Genomic DNA, 27,054 nt, shown 5'->3' on the forward strand with positions numbered 1-27,054 from the left:
AATAATTCCAAGTGATAAATAAACAAAATACGGTATGTTCATATAATGGAATATTATTTATCCATAAAAAGGAATGACAAGGTACTGATATATACTATAACTCAGACGAACCTCAAAGTAATCTAAATGAAAGAGACCAGGAAAAGGCAAACTTATGGAGATGGGATTCAGAATAGTGATTACCTAGGTCCTGAAGTAGAAGTGAAAATCAATCATAAATGGTGGAAACTAGACTACTTTTTTTTTTTTTTTTGGTTCTTTTTTTCGGAGCTGGGGACCGAACCCAGGGCCTTGTGCTTCCTAGGTAAGCGCTCTACCACTGAGCTAAATCCCCAGCCCCTCTAGACTACTTTTTATTCATCTTTTTTTTTATATGGGTGAATGTGTTACATGTGTGCCAAAGAAAGTGTATGGAGGTCAGAGGACAACTTTTGGGAGTCGTTTCTGACCTTCTACCTTGCTTAAGGCAGGGTCTTGCTTGTTGCTACTGTTAGATTACATCAAGGTAGCTAGTCCAGGAGTTCTAGCCAATTTCTGTCTTCACCTCCTATGTCACTTTTGGAGGGCAGGGTTAAGAGAGCCGCACACTACAGAGTCTGGCTTTTGGCATGAACTCCAGGGAACCTCAGATAGTTAGGCTTTGTAGGGCAAATGTTTCTCCCGGAGCCTCCCTCCCAAATCACCTCTCAGGCCCAACACTGCATTTTCAGTTAATTAAAATATTCCAAAGCAGGACTGCAATGATATTGGTACAACTCTGAAATTTCATTAAAAGTCACTGAATTGTATACTTAAAACAGGTGAATTCATAGCTCATCGCGCCCATCCATTGACACAACCTAAGGACTGAGAATTCCTCACATCCTGTCAGGGACCCACCCCCACAGAGCAGTGTTCCTTAAAGTGGAACTTTCTCCCCATCCAAGCCCTGCTGCTCACCAGGGAGTGTCGCTCTTGCTGAGACCTGGGCTTTCACCACAGCCCCAGGTGTTGTGAAAGGTAACTGACCCATTTCTTAAAGTGATGTGATTAATGCTCAAAAGATTGGTCCAGATCCCAAGATGAAAGAGAATGAGGGCCAGCCTGGTCTACATAGTGAGTGGCTTACACAGTGAGACTCAGTCAAAAACAAACAAACCTCAAACAAAATTGTGTGAATCTGTCCTTCCAAGGGAGGGATGAGGAAGCAAGCTGCGGGGAGGGAACGATGAGACTCCCCTCACCCCTCCACTCCTCTGCATCCCCTACCAACCTGCCAAGAAATACCTGCTATCCCTTGGAGTCTTGACAGTCCCCATACCCACAGTCCCAAGGCCGGCCTCTGTCCGGCCTCCATCCCCAGCCTCCAGAGTTCTGACAGAAACCCTTTTCCCAGCCCTACCTCCTCAGTAGTGTTGTTCGGCTAGCCTCATCACCTCCTCACACAAAAGTGGCCAAAAGAGCCGCTGCATGCATCTATCTACTCTCACAAATGTTTTTTGTGCAACAAGCCACGGGACCCACACTGACCTGTTGCGGCGAGGAAGACCTCGAACAAGAAGCACCGCTTCACGTCTGAAGCTGTTTAAGGCTGGAACCACGTGCTCCTCGAGCCCGGCCCCGCCCTCTCCAGGGCCCGCCTATCGCCAGGCCCCGCCCACCGCGCGCAGCAGTTAGCTTAGCAACTGGGCGCGAAAGAAGGCCGCAGGAACACGGAAGGCGTGTCCGTGCGAGCGCTGCGCGCGTGCGCCCAGAGAAGCAGGCAGGGTGAGGGGCTGTACCCAGGGTCTGAGAAGCGGAAGTGTAAGGGGCAAGGGTCCTGCCTTCTAGTGCCCCCACACTTGGAGTGCGCGATGAGGGCGAAGGGGGAGTTGGGGTCGCGGGGGAAGCTGCCGCCCGGATCCGGGCCTGGGTGCGGTTGACTTGTCTGTGTATGTGTCCAGGGAGACATGGAATACTGCCTGGCGGCCGCGGCGCTGAACGCGGTGGACCGGCGCTCGCTACAGCGCTCTGCTCGGCTCGGGAGGGAAGTATTGGAGCGCGCCAAGAGAAGGGCTGTGGACTGGCATTCTCCAGAGCGATCCAGAGGCTGCGTGGGGGTCCTTTACGGCCAGGACCCCTACCAGGAACGATGGTCGGTCCCGGGTCCCCAGAGCCTCCTAGGAGAGGTGAGGGAGGGAACTGGAGAACAATCTAGTTATTCTTGGCCTCCACTGGGCGGGAGGAAGCGGGAGGGGCTGTACCCAGGGTCCATAGAAAAGATGCAACGCATCCCAGCAAAAAGTAGAAAAGTCGCTTGGAAACTTCTTTGAGTTGTTGTTTGGTTTGTTTGTTTGTTTGTTTGTTTTTTGGGGTTTTTTTGTTTTGTTTTAACATGGCTTCATATAACCCAGGCTGGCCTTGAACTTCTGACTACCCCATCAGGTACTAGTATTAAAGGGGCTGCACATTAGACAGCGTGGCCCAATTCTTTTTTAGTAACAAAAGAATAGTAGTATTATGATTACTTAAAATAAAATTTCTTACCGGGTGTGGTGGCGCCCACCATTAATCTCAGCACTCAGGTGGCAGAAGCAGACAGATCTCTTGAGTTTGATATTAGCCTGGTCTATATAGCAAGTTTCATGCCATCAAGTGTTACTTAGTGAGACCCTGTCAAAATAAGTACAATTCTTATTTAGCGTGGTGCCAGAGCTTGGGAGATCGGGGCTGAGGATCGACTAAAATGTCTTCCTAGTATACATGTGACCTTGCCTTAAAAATCATAAACAACAGTAACAGTTCCCCCTACTCAATAGTGGAAAAGCCAGCCAACCAATTGTTTTAGTTCCTGGATAAATTGTGCATCTAGTTAACGGAGTTGGAATTCTTTCTCAGCAAGATCCTTCTTGTCAGTTTCAGCCTACAGAAGCTTTTCTAAAAGTGGAAAGGGCTATTCCTCAAATGATGTGCTTCCCCAGTAGGGATTTGTACGTCTCACCTATGACTTGCCATTTGTTAAGGCAGAGAGAAGAAAGGCGCCCAACCCTTAGTACTTCCTTCAGGACAATGGCAGAATTCATGGACTATACTTCAAGTCAGTGTGGGGTAAGTTGGTGTGAACTAACACTGTGCCCCTGATCTGTGCTTGGGAAGAACCAGTACTCTTATCCCAGGGCCTGTACCTTCATGGAAGCAGATCATAAGCAGTTAATTAAGCCAGGCAGTGAATGCAAGTTAGAATTCACCCAGCACACGTGGACTGGCTTCCTAAATCTAGTTATTGAGGGTACAGCCGTAAGCAAACCACAGATGTTCTTCATCCTTCCTTGAGTTCTCACTGTGTGAAGGAGTGTTGTGCTTCTTTGCTAAGCTTCACAGGAATTTGATTTGAGGATGTTCCCTTTTCCCTTTTACATGAAGTTAAAACCTTCAGGTTCACACCTGAATTGTTTTGTTTGCAAAATGCGCTGAATTGAAACCTTCAAGTCTGTATGCTAGGTCTTTTCATTTTTTCTAGACAGGGTTTCTTTGCATAGCCTTCCTTATTCTGGACCTTACTCTGTAGACCAGGCCAGCCTCGAACTCACAGAGATCTATCTGCCTCTGCCTCCTGAGTGCCAGGATTAAAGGCCTGTGCTCCCACCACGGGTATGTGAGTGTGTTAGGTGTTAACCTTCAGTGTTTGTTTCCAATTTTCCACTGATATATTCCGGAACTTACCAGTGGGTTTATAAACAGTGGTGACAGGATAGCCATGTGAAGCAGGTCTGTGGTTTTCTCCGGGCAGGACCTGCTTCCCATGAATCACACCGAGTTCTGTAGCCCTCAGCTGTCCTGGTGGTCACTCTTAAGCCTCACCTAAGGCATGTAGCCAAGCAGTGAGAAGTTGGTAATGCACTTCTGGACATGAAACTTCCTTCATTGTTTTCTTTGGCCTTTAGTAAAGTTCAGATTTCTAAAGGCCCAGGCTTCATTATCGACTTCTTTGGCTCACACTGAAAGGTGAATAGTAAGCTATCCCAACACCGTGACCTCAGAGTCACTCAGCTCTACTACAAGTGGCCTGGCGTTAAGGAGATCAGTGTATAAGCAGAATGGAAAAGAATTGTTTCACTATGCTTTTAGGCTTCAGATGTTACGATCCGTAAACTGCCAGCCTTTCTGTTTTGTTGGAAATAAGATCCGGAGTAGCCCAGGCTGGCCTCAGACTTGCTACTTAAGAAAGCCTTGCCTTGAACTCTTGATCTCCCTGCTTCCACTTTCTGAGGACAGGAATTATGGACATCCGCTGCCAACTTCTATCTTTATGAACATTCTTTAGCTTCCAAGGATAGGATTTCAACCAATGGGATACGGTTCAGAGAATATTTTCGATGTTCAACTTACCCTAGGGTGGTTATAGGACAATCTGTACCCTCAGCTGTACTACAAAATGGTTACGTTTAGGCACTTGGTTCACGGTTCAGTCAAAGGAGTCACAGTTGTCTCTGAGGCTTAGCAAACTGGTGTCCGTGTAGGCTCTCAGCTGTGTCCACTTCAATCCTAATTTAGAATGGCACTTCAGAACTTCTTGGCTTTCTGAAGATCTAGAAAAGTGTTCTGGGCTTGGCTCCACAGTTTTAAAGCAGCCCTTAAAATGTCATAGGTCCATGTCCTGAGTTCTCTGCCCAGCTTCTCATCCCTCTCATCACATTCCTTTGACACTGTCCCTACAGTATGTTCCCAACAGGCTTAGGATGTCTTTATTCCTCACAGTCCAGGGCAAATCTAAGGTTAACTTGGAAGAGAAGGAAGGAAGAAGACAAGAAGAATGTAGCTTTTCCGATCTTTTGGGTTATTCCCAAACTAGAGGTCTCTCTCCTTCCACTCCCCTGTGGGAAATTCAGGGGCAAAGGGCCATGTGGCTTTTAGGTTTGCACTTTGTGGGCTTTCTTCAGCTTGAGGAAATGATTCCATTCTCTCATCCTTGTCTAAGTGCCTGGAAAGTAAGCACAGACTTGTTGAGCTGACTGTGTCAGGTGAGAGAATAAAAAGGTGTTCATACTTAACACTGAAGCAAGATGTGGAAACCTACCTTTACATGAACGTGATCCCGGCTACCTTTATTTAGTTGGTCACCGTTCTTGCCCTGCAGAGGCAGCAGATGGCAGCAAAGCCATGCCAAATACAATTTCCTTGTCTCAGGCTTATGGAAAGGACAGGTAATTTAGCTTTTTCTCTCATGCTTCCTTCCTTAACCATACTATGCATGAGTATCAGAAGTCTATGATTTTGGCCAGAATATTGAAATGTTCTCTCACATTACTTCTCTAGAAATACTACTTGTCTACACCGGAGGAAGGAGGGGCAACCCACGTCTACCGTTATCACAGAAGGAAGCCTGCAGAAGTGCACGTGTGCTCAGACTCGGGGCACAGGGAAGCGCAAGTGCGTGCCCGATGTTCCCCACAGCACCTGCCTTGTCTCAAGGTTGAGACCTTGGTTTGGAAGTCCCTGTGGGATTTTGTGTTATCAGCTGCATGTGTGACTCAGCACTGCAGTGCTCAGCAGACACATCACGGCCTCAGGGAACTTCCAGAAATAGGAGATTGTCTGGAACGTGAGATTATTTATTTCACTCTGGGACCTTCAGTGGAACCTGTGATCCTGGGCTCTGGAGGTCTTAGGCAGGCTTAAAAGCCACATAATTTTTGTACATTTGGGAATACAAATGGGTTGTTTTAGAGGTTTTGTTTTTGAGCCAGGCGTGGTAGTGCATGCCTTTAATCCTAGCACTTGGGAGACAGAGGCAGGTGGCTCTCCTGAGCTCGAGGTCAGTCTGGTCTACATAGAGAATTTTAGGGCAGCCAGGGTGACATTGACTGCCTGAACAACTTTATTTTCAACCTCATGTATACATGTGTGTCTGGGTATGGGTATGTGCACACCCATAGAAGAGGATGGGTCTACTGGAGCTGACGTTACCTGATGGTTCTGAGCCACCCAGTGAGAGCACAGGGAACCAAACATGGCTCTTCGGGGGCTAGAGGCCCTTCATCATGTACTTGTCTGTTAATATGCATTGTCATTTGAAAGCCAAAGGTTCTGTTTGTTCAATGAAAGTAGACTTTTTGGTTTTGCTTTTTCTTAAACTCCTTTAGTTATAACTTAAGTCCAGATTCAAATCCCTAAGTTAATCTCCTGACTTTTCTGGCCTCTTAAGTCATCTCAAGGTAGTGGAGTGGAGGGGCTTAACAAAAATGGCAGGAGTGAGCACAGGTATGTGAGTGGGCTCATTGCAGGCTCAAAAACTCCCTAAGTTCCTCTCTGGGATGTGCAATCACCAGAGTCTGTGTTCTGCAGTTCCCTCCCACCATGGCCTGAGCTCTCCTGGTAGAGTTCCTTTAAGCTCTATTAAGTGAGGTGTATACATGGCTAAGTGTCATTGCTCTCTCCTGTGATTTACAAAAGGGGCGCCTCCAAGGCCTTATCCTTGTTCCCTGCCAATAGCACTTCTTGGAGAAGCAGGAAAAAGAGAACTGTTTCTGAGAGTCCGTTGAGTATGGTGACTTTAGCATTTCAGTCTCCCCTCCCATCCGGGAGCGCCATGTTATAGTCCCGGACACCAAAGCTGTGAGTTTAGAGAACCCTATTCGCAAGCAGCAGGATGGGAATGGGTCTTAAACTGCCAGACCCGAACGCCCACATAAGGAAAGCAAGACTAAAATAGTTCTAATTGTACCAAACAGATCGCTAATAACAAGTGACAGATGAGAAAGGCCATACAAAATAATCCTGCTAAGATAAAAGAAAATCTCTTTGCTTTCTGGAGGTCAAAGCTTATCTCAGTCCTAATCAATATTTGTCTTGACAGAGAAACTGCAGAGGAGAGACATCTGTTGGTCCAGGAAGCATCTATCAAACATCAGAGCATTCTCAAGAGTCATCTTGGCCTGTGAGTACAGAGTATGCTGGGCTTCACCGCCTTTCTATAAGCCTGCCGACCCGTTCCTTATTGGGCACTATCTGTGCAGTCTCTATAGCGTCTTCAGATGGGGAGCCACAAGATTTTGGATTGGTACAAAGTACTGTTTTCTCCATGTCCTTTCCTTCACTGGAGGCTTGAGGGATACTCTGGGTGCCTGAGCTCATAGTTGTGGTTGGAAAGAATGTGAAGTATTCTCAGCTCTCTTCCTAGGCTCAGCTGGATTGGCCTTGGCTCCTGCTAGAATTCCACCATCTGTTAAAGCAGCAGGAGGGCCTGACCCTCTGCTTGTAAAATGCAGCCATTGCTGAAATTCCAGAATGTGTACGTGTGGTGATACCAGGTTCCAAATTATTTGAAATGTTTCTGTGGAAAAAAATATATAGAAATAGGTAGGAGTTGTTTCACTTTCAGGACCAAGGGGTAAGTGGTCTAGAGTCTAGCAAGTTTGTTTGGGACTTAGAAGAGCTGGAATTCTGAGGAAAGGAACTTGGACACAGCACTGCAATAAACCCCTTTTGTTTGTATACAGTTTGTTGCTAGCCAGGGTTCAGATTATTAGCACTAAAAACTTCTGCTTCTAGTACAAAAGCAAACTGTCGGGCATGGGAGTCTCCATTTTGGTGATTCTGATCAGCCTGTTCTAGTGTATGTTTGAGTACTTGCATGTATATGTACCACATGTATGCCTGGCGCCCTCAGAGATCAGAAGAGAATGCAGGACCCCTAGAACTGGATTTATAGGGTTTTGTAAGCCACCATCTGGGGTCTAGGATCCAAGCCTGCATCCTCTACAAGAGCGGCAAACAAGTGCTCTACACAAATGCACACTTTCTCACTGCTGCTGTGTATGGAGGAGAGCAGAGCATGGCCTTGGCTGTGATTCTGAGGCCCCCAGGTGTTTTCACAGTTGACCTCTGGTAAATGGTGCAATGGCTTCCTTTTGACGTGTCGTGGCACATCAGTTAAGGTGTTAGACCTTTCAGAAGTGGTAAAAATAAAGTAAATTTTGAAAACAGGCCAGAAGTCTGTCTGCAAGGCAAGGTGGGATGAAAGAAAGACATTTTCATTTATTGCTGCTATAAAATTTGCTAGCCAGTAGTCTCCCATGTTTGGTGTAAAAAATGACACCTCTGCCTTTGGTTCCTTACAAGCATTGAGTAGACATGAAGTAGCATTAGCATCCCAGATGCATTTTTTCCTTTGAAACAGGCCCTGGCTGGGCTGAAACTGGGTAGACCAGGCTAGCTGAACTCACAGAGATCCCCCTGCCTCTTTCTCCCAAGTGCTACAATTAAAAGTGTGTCCCACCATGCTTGGCTCAACCCAGAGGCACTTGGACTCTTACCTGCTGTCTCCTGGTTTGTGACTTTGCTTTTGTGCCATGTGAACAAAGACCATGCCCTGTCAATGTACCTGCCCTGAGCTACATCCCAGCTAGGTATGAGGTCTAGCCCTGGACAATGGTTTGTACTCACTTCAGCTCTGAATACTGTCTCACCAACTCCAGCTTTCAGGGCTTTACATTAAAAAAGCCCATCTTCCAAGTAAGTGCTTCAGTGACAGGGTATCCATTCATGTCATTAGCTTTGGGAGAGAAACTATGCCTCTTAAGGGAGTCAAGCAAAACATGATTTAAAAGAGTCATTCTTATTCCAACAGACCTTGCCAGTCTCTGCTCATAGGTGCCATTTTCTACTTCTCAACCCCAAGCAACAGCTCTTACCCTCTCCTCTGCCTAACCCTACTTCACCTAGGCTCTTCCTCCTCCTCTCCCCCCTCCTCCTCCTCTTCCCCCTCTCCCTCCCCTTCTTCTTCCTCCTCTCCCCCCTCTTCTTCCTCCTCTTCCCCTCCTCTTCTTCCTCCTCCTCCACTTCTTCCTCTTCTTCCTCCTCCTCCTCTTCCCCCCTCCTCCTCTTCCTCTTCCTCCTCTTCCCTCTCCTCCTCCCCCCTCTTCCACTTCCTCCTCCCCTCCTCTTCCTCCCCCTCTTCCTCCTCCTCTTCCTTCTTTTATGCTTTGTTTGGTTTGGTTTTTTTTGGTTGGTTGTTTGGTTTGGTTTGGTTTTTTAAATCAGGTCTTTTTTTATGTACCCTGGCTGTCCTGGAACTCTGTATGTAAAGCAGGCTGGCCTCAAACTCACAGAGATCCTACTGCCTCTCTCCAGAAGGTGTGAGCAGCCACACCTTTACAAAGGTCTCAAAAAAAAGGGGGGGGGGGGGGCTGGGGATTTAGCTCAGTGGTAGAGCGCTTGCCTAGCAAGCACAAGGCCCTGGGTTTGGTCCCCAGCTCCGAAAAAAAAACAAAACAAAACAAAAAAAAAAAAAAAAAAAAAAAAAACAAAGGTCTTATGTGCTTGCTTGTTGGGTAGGTATTCTCACAGATTTAGAAAGAAAGCAATGAGCACAAAGGCAGAGTCCCCAAAACAAGTGTTTTTTATCATGTGACCAAGCGAAAGCAGGACCCCTTGTCTGTACATTTTGCCCCACTTCTGGCATACAAAGGCAGCCTGGTGGAGATGCTAAAATGGCTCTGAGATCTGATTCAAACCACCTTAATCTCTTTTCCTTCCAGATTGAGAACATCTCTAAGGACCTCTACATAGAAGTCTATCCAGGGACCTATTCTGTCACTGTGGGCTCAGGTGCCTTAAGCAAGAAGACGCATGTGGTTGCAGTTGACTCGGGGCAAAGTGTGGACTTGGTGTTCCCCGTATGATGTTGACATCACTGCCATCATTTCACTCTAAGAAGAAGAATAAAACCACCCTATAACTGTCTTAATAATGATGCATTAATCCTGGGTTTAATGCTGGCTGTAGTGGGGCAGCCTTTCTGAACTGGAGTCTGTCTCTTTCAAGCTCATTTTAACCTGAAGTTTTAGAAGTCCCCCATGCTGTGTGCCCAAAAACAGTAACGTAATGGTGCTGTCTGAACAGCCTTTCCAAGTACATGTTAATTATGGTAATGAAGGGAGAGATTAGAAATAAAAATAATTCACTTTATTGGTATTAAAAAGAAAGAAAGATAGACTGGTGAGATGGCTCAGTGGTTAAGAGCACTGACTACTCTTCCAGAGGTCCTGAGTTCAAATCCCAGCAACCACATGGTGATTCACAACCATCTGTAATGGGATCCAATGCCCTCTTCTGGTGTGTCTGAAGACAGCTACAGTGTACTTGTATATAATAAGTAAATCTTTAAAAAAAAGCAGATAGACAGTGTTTCCCATCTATAGCTGTAGGCTTTATAAGAAGACAGTACAAATGAGATGCCTTTGCCCAGAGCAGTGGGCATGCCTGTCCCTCTGTGAATAGGTGTCCTGAGCAGTTCCTCAGGGCATTGGCCAGGAGTTCTAAGGCATGGCCACCCATTTGTGTGCAGGCACAGCACGTTCTTCCAGATGCCGCTTTCCTGCAGGTCTCCGCAGAGCGGTTGCTCTTAGGTACTCTTGTGCGCCACCACTCAGCCTCCTCTGTTCCTTTGTCAACTATTCTTTGGGGTTACTCTTTTCATGATCCTTTAACTTCCTGTAAGAGAAAAAAACCTTAATTCATATATGCTGACTGTAATTTTAAAGATTTTTGCTTTGTGTTTTACATAAGACAGTCTCAGTGTAGTAGCAGACTGGCCTAGCACACACTGTCACCCAGGCTGGCGTCAGACTTGGAGCTTCCCAAATTGTGGGATTTACAGGCATGAGCCACATTGCCTGATTTGCTCTTTAAGATTATTTTTATGTGTGCGAGCATTTACCTGAATGTGTATATGTGCACCACTGGTGTCCCTAGCACCCATGGTGGCCAACAGATGCTTGTAAGTTGCCATATGAGTGCTAGAACCAAACTGGGTCCTCTGCAAGAGCAACAAATGTTCTTAGCCAATGAGCCATCTCCATTTTTAAAGTTATGTGTTTATATATGGACTTTGCTCTTGTGGCTGTGAGTATGCTCAAGTCCAGAAGAAGGGATCTGATCCCATGGAGCTGGATACAGGTGGTTGTGAACTGCCCAACTTGGGTGCTCGGAACATTTAGGACCTTTGCACATATTCCTGGAAGCCTACGATGAACTCTGTGGGTCCTGTAAGCCTTCTGACATAGGCGAAACAGTGAGTATGTGTGGTTTCCCATATGTGGCTATAGGAAAGGAGCCATAGTTTTACCATTCTCAGTAGAATAGACCCCGACCCCGGAAAGAACTACTTAAGGGGTTCCTCCAGTGCCCTGCTCAGACACTCTGCTTTACCCAGATGTTCAGGGCTTTCTTCTAAGGACATTGTTCCTCTGGTTGTCCAAATGCCCTGACTTCACTGTTTGTGTTCAGCTTCTGGTTGAGTTCGCCATGTTTTCATATTGGTAGCTTTCAGAGCTAGCTCCTGGGTATCTTATTGTGATGACATCTTATCCCTAAACCCAAGATCAATAGTGGGATCAGTGTTGGAGACAACAGTAGGTAGCAGCTTTCCTTTCTCTTGCTAGTGTCCTTGTAAGGGAATGCATAGAGCCATGTTCCGAGGGCAGAGGACCCACAAACCAGTGGATCTTGGGAACTTGGCAGACTTGTATCAAGTACCGTTTGATGGAGTACTGGTACTTAGTACTGATTAAATACCAATTATATTTGGAAGTCAAGCATTACATTTCCTTACAAGGACACAAAGCTGGAAAGGAAAATGCTCTGTCACCTGCTGTGTTGTCTCCAGCCCTGGCTCACACATGGCTTTGTACATGAGTCATCTTTGCCACTTGACCATGACAGGCAGTACTGCATCTGGATGGTGGCTTCCACCTATAATCCTACAACCAGGCTAGTCTGGGCTACATAGCTACATAAACAGACTGTCAAAACTGCTGAGACAACAACTGCAGGGGATGGGACTTCTCAGGACTAGATCTAAATAGGAAGAAAGCTGGGGATGGTTCTTTCCCACACACCGTCTAGAATATTCTCTATGTAGGTTTAGAATATTCCTGATGATGCTCCCTGGGCCAGCTCCAGAAATTAATCTTTTCCTCTGATATAACAAAATACCCAAGAACAAAAGAAACCTTTCTCTTTTTATATATTTTTTGAAGATTCAGTTTTAGCCTGGCAATGATTGGCACAAGCCATTAATCCACAGCACTTGGGAGGCAGAGGCAGATAGCGCTCTAAAATTTGAAGGTAGCCTGGTCTACATTGTGAGTTCTAGAATAGCCAGAACTATATACAAAGAGACCCTGTCTTGAAAAGCAAAACAAGAAAAAAAAGATCATTTTATTTATGTATATGTGTATATATCTGTGTGGCTGTATCCCGTGTATATACAGGTGCCTGTGGAGGCCAGAAGAGGGAATCAAATCCCCTGATTGACAGAAAATTGTGAGCTGCCCTGTGAGCGTGCTGGACACAGGTTCTCTCTGTAGTCCTGGGACTTACTCTGTAGACTAGGCTGGCTTTGAACTCAGAGAGTGACCTGCCTCTGCCTCCTGAGAGCTGAGATTACCAACCCTGGATATAGGGGAGTCACCTAAGAAAGAAGAAACAAAATCTCAACTTCCTGGAACTGAAGACTTACTTCTGTGGTGAGAACAAACTGCTCATGGGCTGAATAGTCCTTTTGGCTAAGTAGCTGTTCTAGGAACAAGCCAATGGCTTCAAATAGAGACTTGCAGTGGGGCTCAGTTTGCACAGTATCTAGTGGCCCTTAAGTCTGTAGCCCTGGTGTTCTAACTCTTAGTCATAGTATGCCTACCACAGATCCCTCCTCAGTGTATCAGGGACAACAGGCCTCCGAAGTCAAACCCAGGCTATTCCAGACCACCTGCCCCATGCAGCACTGCCCCCTTACCTAGGCTTCTGCTCTTCATGTAGTCTGAGAGCAATTTAGAGAGGATAGGTACGAGGCAGACAACAACACACATCTCCAACCCACCAAGGTGTGCTCCGTAATCCTCAGCTCAAGGTGAAGCTAGGGGTGGCCGCAGTATCTGCTAGGTATAAAATGGGCAGCAAAATGTGGTGCTCCCCGACTCTTACTGAGGGCCCGTGTGGACCATACAACCTAGTTACCAACATCTAAGGTCCAGTTTCTATACTTGCTGGGGTCTTGGCTCTCATCAACACCTGGAGGCAGTGCCCTGTTGCAGATGTGAAGACAGAAAAGGAAAGATATGGCTAGGATGTTGGTAGAGTATTTGCCTAAGTATTCATGATGGCCTGGGCTCTACCCAAGAACCACAGAAACCTGACTGCCTGTAATCCCCACCTCAGGAGGTAGAGGTCAGAGGATCAGGAGTTCAAAGTCATCTTTGGCTATTGAGTAATTCAAGGGCAGCTTGCACTACAGGAGACCCTGCCTGTCTCAAAAAGGAAGAGGAAGATATTAAATAAAGGTACAGTTCAGAGCACAATCAACTGACCAGTCCTTGTTCACATCGAAGCTGCCATTTCCCTCATATCTCAGTCTCCTCCACAGCTTGCATTCCATACATTCATTACATCCAAGCCCACCAGAGTGGACCTGATTCTCAAAAGACCCATGCAGCCCCTAGCCCCTGCCCAGGAAGCTAACCACACCCCCGGTAAACATACCTAGCTTGCCAGGGGGCGGCTCAGGCCCGTTTCTCCTCCAGTACCTCCACTCAGGCTTGTGGGGGCTGCACTGCCGCAGAGATGTCTCAGAAAGGATGGGGTCAGTGTTGACTGCCCTGCTTACCATCTGTCTCTGAGGCAGTCCCACCTCCAGGTGCCTCTCTGAATTTTCTTCCTCAGAAGAGGAGGAAGAGGACATATTGTGGCTGAACACTGCTACCTCTTTAGGACCTTGTAGGGACAAGAGCTGAGCTGTGGGCTTCTCTGGCTCTGGGAGTTCTCTGGTTGTGAGCTCTGAGGTCCCGGTGAAAGGCCACCAGCTAGGTCCCACCAGAGGGCAGCTGCTCTGACACTGAAGCTGGCAGCAGGCACAGGAGAGGCAGGGAGGGCATAAAAAGGAAGAGTCCAGAGGATGCCTGTGTGCAGTGCATCCAGTATTGGGTCCCAGCCGAGAGCAGTGAGGTGCCCAGAGACAAGAACGGTGGCAGTCCCTGGTGTGAGGTGTTTGTAGTCTTTCCACGGCCTTCTTCCAGACTGTGGGGGGCACCCACCTGACCCTGTCCAGAGGCACCTTAGCTGTCTTGCCATTCCAAAAGTGAACAGGGATTTCTTTTTCTTTAGATGCTATGAGTAGAAAACGGAGACATTTCCTTTTGAATTCCTGGCTCTTTGGAATGCCCAGAGCCAAAGCCTCAGCCCCACCCCTCTCCTCTTTCTGGATCGCCATGTGCCACTGTGCCCAGAGAGCCTGTGGGAACGGCTCCCTCTCCTGTACCTTACTGACCATCAGTTCTGGACGATTTACTGGTGCCTGCTTGCTTCCTCAGCTAAAGATGACCCGGAAGGGCCTGGATTTCATGCAGAACCAAAGTGAAGCCTCAGCAGAAGCTGTGCTGTTTCGCTGGCTCGAGAGGATTGTCAGTCCCTGGAGGACTTGACGATAATGGGGAAGTGACTCTCCCATGATTCTAGATACTTTCACCACCACTACTAACAGAGCGATGTTTGGTTTATTGGTTTGAGTTTGAGACAGGTCTCATTATGTAGTCCTAGCTGACTCCAGATTCGTTATCCTCCTGCTTCAGCCTACTAAATGCTGGAATTACACACACACACACACACACACACACACACACACACACACAAAACATCACACCCACCTCTTGGTATGGTTTAGGTGATCAATATAGACATGGTAATTTTTAGGTTGTTTCCCTTGATTTTACTTTATACTTTTTTGGTTTCTTGTTTTGTTTGCTAAATATTCTTTATTAATTTTTATCTTATATGTACAAGTGCTTTGCCTGGATATATGTAAGTGTACCACATTCATACACGGTGCTCAGGGAGGCCAGAAGAGGGTATTAGATCTACTGGAATTGGAGTTACAGAAGGATGTAAGCTTCCATGTGCGTGCTGAGAACTGAATCTGGGTCCTTTGTAAGGATAGCAAGTCCTGTTAACTACTAAACTACCTCTCCAACCCCTGCTTTTTGGGGGGTGTGTGTGTGTGTGTGTGTGTGTGTGTGTGTGTGTGTGTGTTTTGTTTGAGAAACTCTTACTCTATAGCCTAGACTGCCTTCAAATTTGCAGCAATCCTCCTGGCTCAGCTTCTAAGTGCTAGGCTAGCATTACGGCATAAGCCACCCTGACTGTCATCCCTGACACTAAACGTATCATATAGCCCGGAAAATAGGACCATGGCTCAGCCGCCACTGCAGAAGGCCGCCAGGAACGCTGGAAGGGCTATTTTTGCTGTGGTTCTAAGACCCCCTGAGCTCTGATCACCAATAGTGCTCCTTCCCCCATGACACATCTCTCTCAGGGTCACGGTAGCTCCCTTACCTCTTTGTCCTTTTTGTTTCTTCAAGCCCAAGAGAACAGTGCCCGGGCCATACTGCTGTTGCTCCGGTTCCCAGGGTGCCAGCACCTTGTCTCCCAGCTGCAGTGAGTGTGGCACAGATGGTGAAAACTGAATGACATCCTCTGGAAACACCACTCTCCGCTGCTGGGCTGGCAGCTTTACGTCAGTGACAAGGGGTGCCTCAAATTCCACAACCAGGGCCCCCCGCTTCTCCAGCTATAGGGAAAAAAACAATAAGATTTAACACTGGGGATAGAGAGATGGTTCATAATTAAGAGCACCGGCTGCCCTTGCAGAGGCTAGAGTTTGGTTCCCAGCACCCACATAGAGGCTTGCAACTCTCTATGGTTCCAGTTCCAGGGTCTCTAACTCCCTCTTCTGTCCTCTGTAGCCACCAGGCACATATATCCTGCACATATATACATGCAGTCTGTCTTAGTTACTTCTCTAATGCTTTGATAAAATACCATGACCAAGGTAACTTATAAAAGAAAGGATTTATTTGGGGCTCAGTTTCAGTGGGTTAGAGCCCATGGCCATCGTGGTGGGGAGCATGGCAGCAGGCAGGCAAGCAGGCATGATACCTGGTTTACATCTCGATCCACAGGTACAAGTCGGAAAGAGCTGAGAATGCATTGAAACCTCAAGCCCAACCCCACCAACACCTCCCCCCCCCCACCCTGAGACACCTCCAACAAGGTCATGCCTTCCAACCTTTCCCAAACCGGTCCACCAACCGAGGACCAAGCATTCAAATATGGGAGCCTATAGGGGTCATTCTCATTCAAACCATTACACAAAGCACTCATACACATGAAGTCTTTTTTTTTTTCTTTTCTTTTCTTTTTTTCGGAGCTGGGGACCGAACCCAGGGCCTTGCGCTTGCTAGGCAAGTGCTCTACCACTGAGCTAAATCCCCAACCCCAACATAAAGCCTTTAAAAGAAAAAAAAAAAAGGACCTAAAATCCAACAGAGGGATAGAGTATGGTGACACATATAATCTTAGCACAAGGGAAGTGGAGGCAGGAGAATTGCTTTTGTTGGGGACAGCTTGGGGGTTTGTACTGTGTACCAGACCATGCTAAGCTACACAAGTGTCAGGGCAGTTGAGGCTACAGACTGAGACCCTGTTTAAAAAAATAAAAGATGGGGCAAGCAAGATGTCTCTGTGGGGAAAGGTGCTTGCAGCCAAACTTGACTACCTACGAGTTCAATTCCTAGGATGCACAACTGTCCCAGTTGTCCCACCCACATGTCATGACACATATACACATGAGTACACACACATATATGACTCTTAAAAGAAAAGTACTGGAGCTGGGGGCATAGCAGAGAGCATTCCTAGTATGTACAAGACCCTGGGTTCCCTCCCCAGCACCACATAAACCAAACATGGTGGAGCAAGAGGATCAGAAGGACCGAGTTCAGGGCATCCTGGGGTACATGAAGTCCTATGACAAAAAACTAAAACTTGGGATCCAAGATGGCTCAGTTGCTATAAGAACACTTGCTGGGGTTGGGGATTTAGCTCAGTGGTAGAGTGCTTGCCTAGCAAGCGCAAGGCCCTGGGTTCAGTCCCCAGCTCCGAAAAAAAGAAAAGAAAAAAAAAAAAAAAAAAAAAAAGAACACTTGCTGCTCTTGCAGAGATCCCATGTTTGGGTCCCACCTCTCACTCCGGTTAAGGAGGGATTTGATGACCTCATCTGGCCTCTGTTGGCATTACATGCACATGATACACTCACATACAATTAAAATAAAACTGATTTTAGGAAGAGAAGTCCAAAAGAAGTAAGTTGCCACTGAAGTCGGGCCTAGGCCTGGCTCCTGGCACTTCAGGAACAAGATGTTGTGTGTGAGAGCAAACGTGCACATCCTCATTCTTCTTTCTCTGAGGCTCATGGCCATAACTCAACACGCCGGATCTTCCTGAACAACACATGGACATTTTTCTTGCTGTTAAGAGATGAATTGTGTTTCCCCTTCTGCAAGTTAATGTACTCAATCTTGGTCCCAGGACCCCAGCCTGTGATCTTTTTAGGAATCAGGCCATTATAGGTAGAATTGGTTAAGATGAGGTCACAGCGAGCATGGCAGGTCCTTGATCTGACTGATGTCTTTATACCAAGAGGAGATTTGCGGGGCTGGAGGGATTGCTCAGTGGTTAAGCACACCTGCTGTTGTCGAGGACCTAGGTTCAGATCCCAGCCCCCACATCAGGCAGCTCACAGTCACCTGTCAGCCAGATCCAGCAGAGCCAATACCTTCTTCTGGCCAATGCACATGAAAGTACACAGAGACACAAAAGTAAAAATATTTGTGAAAAGGAGGAAATTTGAATAGAATAATATTCAGAGGAAAAACCATGTTAAGTTGAAGGCAGAGATCAGGGTGATACTTCTGCAAGCTATGGAAACCCCAAGATTTTGATCAAATACTGGGAATTACAAGACTGACAGGAAACAGAATCTTCCTTGTAGCCTTTAGAGAGAACGGACCTTGAAACACCTGACTTACTGCCTCAAGAAATGGGAAAAAACAAGTTTTGGTCATTTCGGCTGCTCATTTTGCGTGGCACTTCACCACACGGCCGCGGCAACTTAGCCCAAAAACCAAACTCCTGAACGTACACAGCTAAGACACCTCAGGCGCGACCAGGGCACCAGCGGAGTGTGGGGAGCTGCTGGGGAGAAGGACTTGCCTCCGGCGCAGCCTTTATCTGAGCCAGATAATAAAAGCCATCCTGCTCCTTTCTGGCCAGGACCCAGGAGCCAGCAGCATCTCCGACTCTTCCCAGCCAGCTGAGCCCCGGCCACTGCGGGTCAGCAGTGTGAAAACATGGGCAACAGGAACCACACCTGGGAAAGCAACGAGATCAGCGATGAACACAAACATAAAGACATCGAGAGGACCCTAGAAATGGCTCGCAGGGTAAATGCGCTTGCCACCGAGCCTGATGATCTGAGTTCGATCCCCAGATTCCACATTGTGGAAGGAGAACACTGACTCTCCGCGTGCGAGCCGTAGTGCGAGTTCTCACCTGGATAAATGTAGAGTGAGTGAAAGGCAGAAGGAAACGCGCCTCTGGAGCGGAGCTGGGAGGAGACTCGCTGCATGAGGATGACAAGGGTGTGAGCAGCAGGAATCGGGGAGAATGTGGCAATCTTTGACTTCCTGTAAAATCGGCTAAACTTCAGGAGTTAGCAGAAAGTGAAGGCAGTTTTTGGACCGGGCATTTGTTTCACAGTTACCACAATGAAACCAACTGTATGCTTGTGTTAATGAACGTTTGAAAGAGGAGCTGGGAGGTGAGTCCCAACCCAGTAGACAGCATACTAGAAAGTGACCAGGGAACCAAACTGTAAGGAACTTGACTCAAGGGGTCAGAGGGTATGGAAGTACAGAGAAGCTCATGAAGGGGCTAAGGAGTAGTGGAAGATGAGGCCAATTCTGGGAACTCCAGTGGCAGGGCTCTCTGGCCTAGGGCAGTAGAAGAATGAGGGACCTGACCTTTGTGGTTTGGTTTTTCTTTTTTTTTTTTTTTTTTTTTTTGGTTCTTTTTTTCGGAGCTGGGGACCGAACCCAGGGCCTTGCGCTTCCTAGGTAAGCGCTCTACCACTGAGCTAAATCCCCAGCCCCTGGTTTTTCTTTTTCCTTTTTAAAGAATTATTTATTTATGTTAGGTATATGAGTATATGATTATCTTCAGACACACCAGAAGAGGGCATCAGATCCCATTATAGATGGCTGTGAGCCACCATGTGGTTGATGGGAATTGAACTCAGGACCTCTGGAAGAACAGTAGTCAGTGCTCTTAACCATCGAGCCATCTCGCCAGCCCTTGGTTTGGCTTTTCAAGACAGGGTTTTTCTTTGTAGCCCTGGCTATCCTGCGTAGACAAGGCTGGCCTCTAACTCAAAGAATTCCCTGCTTCTGCCAGAGTTAAAGTGCTGGGACTAAAGCCACCACAGCCCAGGTTTTTTGTTTTTGTTTTGTTTTTTTAAATTCAAATATTTATTGTTACTTTTAGGATTGTATGTGTTTAGATTCCCTGGAGCTGGAGTTACAGGCATTTGTGAACCACCTGATATGGGTGCTAGGAATTAAAGCCAGATCACCTGCGACAGCAGTATGCACTTTTTAAAAAAAAGATTTATTTATTATGTATAAGAATACTATAGTTCTGTTCAGACTCACCAGAAGAGAGCATCAGATCTTATTATAGATGGTTGTGAGCCACCACGTGGTTTCTGGGATTTGAACTCAGTACCAGTGCTCCTAACCACTGAGCCTTCTCTCCAGCCCAGCAGTATCACTCTTAACTGCAGAGTAATCTCTCCAGCCCAAGAGGGTCTAGGTTTTTGAAAAAGCTGTTTTGTACAAAAACCTGAATAAAAAGATGCTTTATTTGGTTTTGAATAGGGAGATCCAAACAAATAAATTAAGAACTTGAGCAATGTGTTGGAGAGATGGTTCGGTGGTTGAGAGCACTCGTTGCTCTTGAAGAGGATAGAGATTTAGTTTCCAATACCCACATGGCTGCTAACAATCTTCTGTATGTAACTCTAGTTCTAGCAGATCCACTGCCCTCTTCTGGCCTCCTCGGGTACTGTATGCATGTAGTGCACAGACTTAGGCAGGCAAAACACCCATATACTGAAATAAAAAATTTAAGTTGATCACTTGGACTGGTGTGTCCCTATCCCAGGCAGTCTGGTTCCTAGAACTTGCTACAGGCTGAGGTTCCTTTGTCCCCTCATAGTCACACTTTAGAGAGCTGACTGAAGATGCTGTTCTGGGAAATCCCAGACATTTGAGGACATCCAAGTGCCATTAGGACCAGGAAAAGAGGAGAAAGGAAGGAGGAGAGACAGAGGTTGGTACCTGGTGACTGTGCAGTGCGTGGGCAGCCAGGCTGCTTGTGTGGCAAAGGGACAGGCGACGGACATGTCCCAGGGTGGCACCGCACCATGCAGGTCAGGGGCTTTCACGGTTGTGGCCACACTGCAGCATTTGGGCAGCGGCAGCCCAGGCCTGGTAGAGGGCTGCATGGCTTTCAGAGTGCCCACCTGGAGCAAACACAGGCATCACAGCTGTAGCCTTGGCCCAGCAGAGGACGTACCCCAGGGTTCCCCCACACACCCAGAGTTTCCCCTTTGGAATACTTAACTCAGAACGTCCCTGGGGAACTAGGGTGGACTGAAGAACTTAAGCTAGGGGCTTTGAGAACCCTTTGATCATTCTTCAGACGCTGCCACTCCCTGTCTGTTACCTTTTCAAAGATGAGCCACAGGAAACACCTGGCAGCTCAGCTCCAGTTGGTTTGACCTCCGATTGGAGGACCTCAGTGGCTGGGACTCCTTGGAGCATGCTTGTTCCCTTTACACACCCTGCCCTGACCAACTGACCCTCAGCAGAGGCCACCAAGTCCCCTCCTAACCTGGTCACCTACAAGACTCAGGACCATCCCCTTTGTGGACTTCAGAGGTAGCAGCTGCCACCTAAGACTTATTAGGGTCTACCCCTGCCCAAAGTCAGAGGTTGAACCCCAAAGGGACTTACCTAAAAGTGCAAATCTGGCCTAGACCTCAGCCTTGTCCCAGTCTCTGCCTCATCTGACAGTTGGAGCTCATGGCATTGGTCCAACAACTCTTGGTTGCCAAGCAGGTTACTATGGATATGAGCCAACAGGCTACAATAGAGCTCAGGAAGGTACTGAGCATGTGCAAAGGATGACCGGAAGCATTGGGAAGCTTAAGAGTTGTGGGTAAGGGGGAGAAATAAGGGCAAATTTTGTATTCTCCCTTTATCTCCAGGGATTCTAGGGCAGTCCTGTAGGGCTGACAGCATCTTCCTAGTGAAGGCAAGAGACTTGGGGCTGGAAAGATAGTTCAAAGGATAAATTGCTTGCTGTGCAAGCACAAAGGAAGGTCCCACAGAGCAGCTGAAGATGCCCTGAAATGGGCGAGACTGGACAGTGGTGATGCTGTGCACTATACAAGGATGAAGGCAACAGTAATAACAAGCAACAGTCAGGAATCCTGATTAGCTGCCAGGCACCGTTAGTCCCTGAGTAAACTCACAGGAAATTACTGTTATTATTTTCTTCATTTTGTGGATGAAGATCCCAACATGAAGACAAAGTGAAACTTTAAACTCAACAATTTTGTTTTGGGGGTTTTGTTGTTGTTGTTTAAATTTGTTTGCCCCCTCCATTTTCATGTGCATATATTATGCATGTGTATATAGGTATGTTCACATATGTATGGTCACACATGGGGAATGTGTGTGTGCACGTTGTGCACGTGCTTGAACCACCCTTGATCTTGATCGATCTTCTACCTTATTCACTGAATTAGGGTCTCTCAATCAAACCCAGAGCTTGCCCGCATGCTTTCCCTGGAGATGCCCAGCCTCCATTTTCAGAGGCTGGATTTACAGGTAGGCTATGACACCCCACCCCCATTACCCCACCCCCCTCCGTATTTGCGTGAAATGCTGAGGGTCTGACCTCCAAGCCCTGTGTGTGCCTGCCTGCCTGCCTGCCTGCCTGCCTGCCTGCCCAATGAGTGCTCAATCGCCCAGTCATCTTCCCAGCCAGTCCCAGAGGCTTGGAAAGCAGTGTGTAAACTGCAAGAAAAAGATGCGTCTAAACTAATTGGAAATATCCAGCTTTCCATACTTTGAAGAGAGCCTTCCGCCAAGGCTGTGTGTGGGAAGTGCAGAGAACCGGGGAACTCCTGTACCCTCAGAGTTCTTAAAGCAGAGAGACCAGCGTGGGATTCTCAATCTGCATGAGATACTTTAGTACATCTGAAACCCAGGTAAGCAACATTTAATGAAGGTTGATATTGGGGGTACTGCTGTGTCCTGGAAACCACGTGAATGAGATCTACTGACTGCTTCTGCTGCTGCAGACCCCATTTGGGGAAGAACTGACTCAAATGACTCTCAGAGCCGGGTCCAGGGAGCCACAGTTGGTTGTTCGAGGGTTTTTCTTGGTCTCAGTCTCATCCGGGTACAAGAGAGACTGCAGGTAGCTGATATACTTGATGGCAGCTCTGAGGGTCTCCACTTTGCTGAGTCGTTTCTCCAGGTAGTCCTCTGGCAGGTGCCGTCGCAGCCGGGCATAGCCTTCGTTCACACACTTGACTCGCTGCCTCTCTCGCTCGTTCCTCTTGCGGATGAAGGCCGGCCCATAGGTATAGTCACAGCGCCTGTAGTTGGTGTAAGGCATAGGGAAGGGGAAGGGGTATGGGTCCCCGTAATTGTCCATGATCAGGGTGTCACTGGAAAAGGGCAGCAGAGGCAGCTCGTCCGTGTAAGGGGCCGGCACCGGGGCGTCGGGGCATAGGTGGACAGTAACCATGGGGTCCAGGTAGAAGGGCCTGGACAGTGGCAAGTGGGCAGACTCTGCGAAGACCGAGAGCCTGTCTGGAGGGCTGGGATAACTTCTGGTGTCCATTGTTTCCTCTCTCACCTAGAAACACAGGAGTGCTTATCAGTTTGGCCAGATTAAAAGAACAGTTTTGATCTACTTTCTTCAAGATCCAGGTCTTAGAGACTTCTGCCTAGGCCTCATATTGAAGCGTAGACAGGGTTATAGTAATTTGTGTAGAGGTGGCCAGGACTCATAACTCTGGCCCTCAAGAGGATGGAGCAGGAGAATAGCTGTGAGTTCAAGGGCAACCTGGTCTACATAGTAAGTTCAAGGGTAGTCTGGGCTATATAGTGAAACTGTCTCAAAACACTAACTAACATCACTAACAACAACAAGAAAGGAGAGAGAGAGAGAGAGAGAGAGAGAGAGAGAGAGAGAGAGAGAGAGAGAGAATATGAGGGGGGTAAAAAGGAGAGGACTTTTTAATCTTCTCTTCATCAAAACTGTTATTACATCTCTCTCTCTCTCTCTCTCTCTCTCTCTCTCTCTCTGTGGGGGGGTGGGGGTGCTGGGGGCACTGAACCCAGAGTCTTGTCCATGATCAGCAAAGTGCCTTGAGCTACACAGCCATTACTTTTTGGCCTTTGGCTGTATAAAGTAGCCTCAGTGGATTTTCCAGGCACACTCTAGTTCACCTGTCGCCTAGGACTCAGGGAAGGCGTGCTTGTGTGCTTCCATTGCAAATCTTTTAGAAGCTCAATCCTGACGTTCCCTTATTCTGTGTCCTCAGGCCAGTTCCTTCAGCCTCTCTGAGCCTCACTTGCTTCCTATACCCACTTGAGAGATTGGCTATCCTGCAGTGGTTAAAGGGGTTTAAATTTTAGAAGTTCAAGTGATGCATCAAATCCTGGAGTTAGGTGTTTTCCTTTTTCTTCACAGATGGAGACTTATGGAGCCCCTTTCTCTGCACCTCATGGGAAAAGCTGGTTTCTGTTTTCCCCTACAGTGGAGAATCAAAACATTGATGTCTCCAGAGCACAGTTGCTGAGGTCTGAGCTTGCCTGTAATTACATAACCTGACCGTGGGCCTCCAACAGCAGAGGAATGGAACTCCTGGGCTGCTTCTCAGGGAGTAATTGTCCAGTGTCCTTCGGAGTCACAGGCTTGGCACACTGAACAGAAAGGAGGCGCAGCAGGAGCCAGCAAACTAAACGCTTACAGGCAGGATGAGGTAACACCGTGCCTCTCTTCCATTTGTATTTTTGAGCCCAGGCCTTGCTCTGTATTTGCCGGCCAGATAGTCGTTAGCTCTCTGAGGCAGGAGCCTAGCATGTGCCACCACACCTAACTTGGCTCTGGATCCTCTTTACCTGAGCACAGCAGGAACCCTACAGGTGAGGGAAGGACCGGGCTTTAAGACCAGATTCTAGTGTTTCCATCTTTGTGAAAAGCCTCTGAAAAGATAAGAATCAGAAAGGCCTTCCAGGGCTGGAGGGCCGGACTGCGTGTGAGGAAGGGAAAGGGTTGTAAGAAGCCACAGTGGGACTGGCCGGAAACAGAGTGAGTGCCTGGAAAAATGTGTGCTAAAGAGTGTGGGGGAGGATAAGTGAGTGTAGCACCAATTAAAAACTAAAACGGAGGAACGGGAAATGGGAGATTCCAAATTACTGACCAAATGACCTACAGTAACTAACACAAGACAAACATCTCTGGAAGATTAAACAGGAGCCAGAATTCTGTCAAAAAGGGAAGCTGGGGAGAGAAGAAACTAGTTAGGAAATTCCCAAGTCAGGAATTCAAGAGGCTAAGAAAAAGGGCAGGTGTGCTGAAGCCACCACAGCCAGCGAGTGGGGACAGAGGACGCAGCTCCGCTGGAAGGTACTTGCCTGACACGCATGAAGCCCTGGGTGCAAATCCCAGCACCAAATAAACCAGAAGCTTAAGGTTAACCTAGGCCAGCCTGGGATCCAGGAGACCCTGTGTCAAGACGAGACAGAACTGGCGAATGGGAACGCAGCCTGCACCATTTAGTATTGCCTACAGGTGACAAGCGAAATGAAACCATATCACCGGAACACGGCCAGAGTCACGGAATCACGGAGGGGATGGTTGCCTACATCTCACGGGCCTGTGGGCTTCCATCAGGATATCGTCTAGTTTGCTTTTCTTATTTTATACATGAGTGTCTCCATGCATGTATATGCCCCACATGCACGCCTGGTATCCACAGAGGCATGTACTGATCACACACACAGATCCTCTGAACTGGAGTTATAGGCTGTTCCAAGTGGCTTGATGTCCTTGCTGGGTCCTTTGGGAGAGTAGCAAATGCTTGTAATAGCTGGACTATCTCTCCAGCCCCCAGGGTATTGCCTTAAGTATTAATTGATGTTGAGGGCCCCACCTCATTGCAGATGGCGTCATTTTCTGGGCAGGTGACCCTGGGCTGCAGAAGACATCAGTCAGGAAGCCAGAGAGAGCTAATAAACAGGGTTCCTCCTTGGTCTCTGCTTCAAGCTCCCGCTCCTTGAGCTCCTGCCTTGTTCCCCTTGATGTCGCACTATCATTTGTAAGCTGAAACAAACTTTTTCCTCCCTTAAGGTGCTTTTGGTCTCAGTGTTTTCTCACAGCAACAGACCGGAAACTAGAACAGCCAGGTTCCTCAAAAGTAAAGCAGATGTCATCAAAGCCACTTGTGCAGAATTTTATTGTGGGTCACGCTTTTTACCCTGAAAAATAACTTAAATAATTTCTTAACTCTTGACCCAGGTGAAATCTGAGTAATTCGCTTACACCACAGGTAATTAAGATTGTACATTTTAATGAGATTTTGACTAATTCTTAAAGCATGGCGCATCTGAAGACACATTGACGGTCAGGCTTTTCTATTGAGCATTTCCAAGGACTCTACCCCTCAGGGAGACCTGACATATGATCACTTAATTCACACAAGAGAATTTAGCCATACAATTTAGGAAAATGAAAGCAAGAAGAAGGTAAGACAGGGAGCCTGGTGGAGTCTGGATGTGTGTATGGGGGGTTGAGCACAAGCTTATCTCAAAAGAAAGCAGTGGGCTGTTGATGCTGACCCTCCGACTTCCATCTACACACATGGCTGACAAGCACACCTACCTCGGGACTATCTCAGGTTTCTGTCTTAGAGCTCTTCTGGGAAATAAACAATGAAGTCTTAGTGATAAAATCCTCAGAGATTCTTAATGCTCCACTGAGCATAAAAACGTCAACTTTCATAATTTAAAAAAATATCTAGAATTAAAAAAAATAAAAAACCCACCATTGTGCATACAGTTAAACTATGGGATGTGAGAGCTGGGGCAGCCTACAGCTGCCTCCTCCCCTCCCTCCTCGGACGCTATGGTAAATTGCTAAGGTTTCAAAGTTAGCCGCAACGCTGGTGCCAGATGCCAGAACCTGAGTTCCTCAGATTTCATCAGGGGGACAATCTGAGCCTTGCGTTATATGGGGAGTCATCAATTTCTTAAGACAATAACATAATGCTATCGACGACAAGCTTTTATCCACTGTGCCTGGGGCTTTCCTTACGAATCCTGGTCTCCCCGTGGGCCACTGTGGAGAAATGTCTCTTACCTGCTTTGTAGTTTAAGATGCTGTACTGGGGACTGAGTCTGACTGAACCTGATTTATAGGTGGTCATTGAGTGAAAATATGCAAAGTAGCTTACAGTTAAACAGAACTGGCTGGCTCCGGCTTAGCTGATTTTTTTCTGCCTACTGTGGAGCTCTGACAGCAGCCGACAATCTAAGCTGAAAGGCTTGCTTCTGAAACTAGACACTTGGGACAGACTCTTTTGTTTAGAGGGTACTCCCATCCATCCAGGTTGTATGGTTTTATATAAAATTATTTATGAAAAACACAGTAGTCTCATGATATGCAAATGCTGGTCAATTTTTTTTTTTTTTTTTTTTAGAGAGAGTAAGACTAAGAAGGTCCATGTGACCTTTGCAGAGTGAAATCTCTTGGGTAGTGCAATACAACAACACGACCCTGAGAGCTGGTGCTTCTGTAGTGGCAAAATAGCTTCCTTCATGACAAACCAACAAACAAGGGATGGGGATGCTACAAGTGCTTACTTTTATATATGGGGAGAAGTTTTTCCTGCTTGCTTCCTTCAATCAACAAAAACTGGTGATCATGAATAGAATGCATTTTATAATATAATATTCTAAAGCATTGTTGTGTCTCAAAATGTGTTTGAAGGGGCTGGGGAGATGGTTCAGCAGGTAAGAGCGCTTGCTTCAAAGCATGAGGACCCGAATTCAAATCTCCCAGAAC

General features: G+C 47.2%; 3 protein-coding genes across 25 annotated transcripts; 1 reads left to right on the forward strand and 2 right to left on the reverse strand.

Moving 5' to 3' along the window:
• Positions 1-1,595: 1,595 nt before the first annotated feature.
• Positions 1,596-10,521, forward strand: Akip1 (A-kinase interacting protein 1). Of its 19 annotated transcripts, none has more exons than XM_006229987.4 (6): positions 1,596-1,746; positions 1,923-2,147; positions 2,986-3,066; positions 5,275-5,430; positions 6,815-6,895; positions 9,498-9,706. In XM_006229987.4, the coding sequence occupies exons 2-6, from the start codon at positions 1,929-1,931 to the stop codon at positions 9,639-9,641; spliced, it is 681 nt and encodes a 226-aa protein (XP_006230049.1). In that variant the 5' UTR covers positions 1,596-1,746; positions 1,923-1,928; the 3' UTR covers positions 9,642-9,706. The 19 variants fall into 19 exon arrangements, with proteins under 19 accessions (XP_006230049.1, XP_063123467.1, XP_063123478.1 ...); XM_006229990.4 differs by having other exon boundaries at positions 1,644-1,746; positions 5,275-5,388; XM_063267390.1 differs by having other exon boundaries at positions 1,644-1,746; positions 1,923-2,113; positions 5,275-5,388.
• Positions 9,903-21,034, reverse strand: C1h11orf16 (similar to human chromosome 11 open reading frame 16). 4 transcript variants are annotated; one of them, NM_001024287.1, is made up of 6 exons: positions 20,922-20,962; positions 20,244-20,428; positions 18,061-18,217; positions 15,343-15,577; positions 14,049-14,121; positions 9,910-10,452 (listed from the first exon to the last, which is right to left on the reverse strand). In NM_001024287.1, exons 2-6 carry the CDS (start codon positions 20,408-20,410, stop codon positions 10,413-10,415), a joined length of 672 nt encoding a protein of 223 aa, NP_001019458.1. In that variant the 5' UTR covers positions 20,411-20,428; positions 20,922-20,962; the 3' UTR covers positions 9,910-10,412. The 4 variants fall into 4 exon arrangements, with proteins under 4 accessions (XP_038943669.1, NP_001019458.1, NP_001388911.1 ...); NM_001401982.1 differs by having other exon boundaries at positions 13,498-14,121; XM_039087741.2 differs by lacking the exon at positions 14,049-14,121 and having other exon boundaries at positions 9,903-10,452; positions 20,922-21,032.
• Positions 21,035-22,136: 1,102 nt separating this feature from the next.
• On the reverse strand, positions 22,137-26,378 carry Ascl3 (achaete-scute family bHLH transcription factor 3). Of its 2 annotated transcripts, XM_063281009.1 has the most exons (2): positions 26,350-26,378; positions 22,137-22,839 (listed from the first exon to the last, which is right to left on the reverse strand). In XM_063281009.1, the coding sequence occupies exon 2, from the start codon at positions 22,822-22,824 to the stop codon at positions 22,300-22,302; it is 525 nt and encodes a 174-aa protein (XP_063137079.1). In that variant the 5' UTR covers positions 22,825-22,839; positions 26,350-26,378; the 3' UTR covers positions 22,137-22,299. The 2 variants fall into 2 exon arrangements, with proteins under 2 accessions (XP_063137079.1, NP_001258163.1); NM_001271234.1 differs by lacking the exon at positions 26,350-26,378 and having other exon boundaries at positions 22,179-22,824.
• Positions 26,379-27,054: the final 676 nt, after the last annotated feature.

The sequence above is a fragment of the Rattus norvegicus genome, chromosome 1 (assembly GCF_036323735.1).
Source record: "Rattus norvegicus strain BN/NHsdMcwi chromosome 1, GRCr8, whole genome shotgun sequence".
NCBI lineage: Eukaryota > Metazoa > Chordata > Mammalia > Rodentia > Muridae > Rattus > Rattus norvegicus.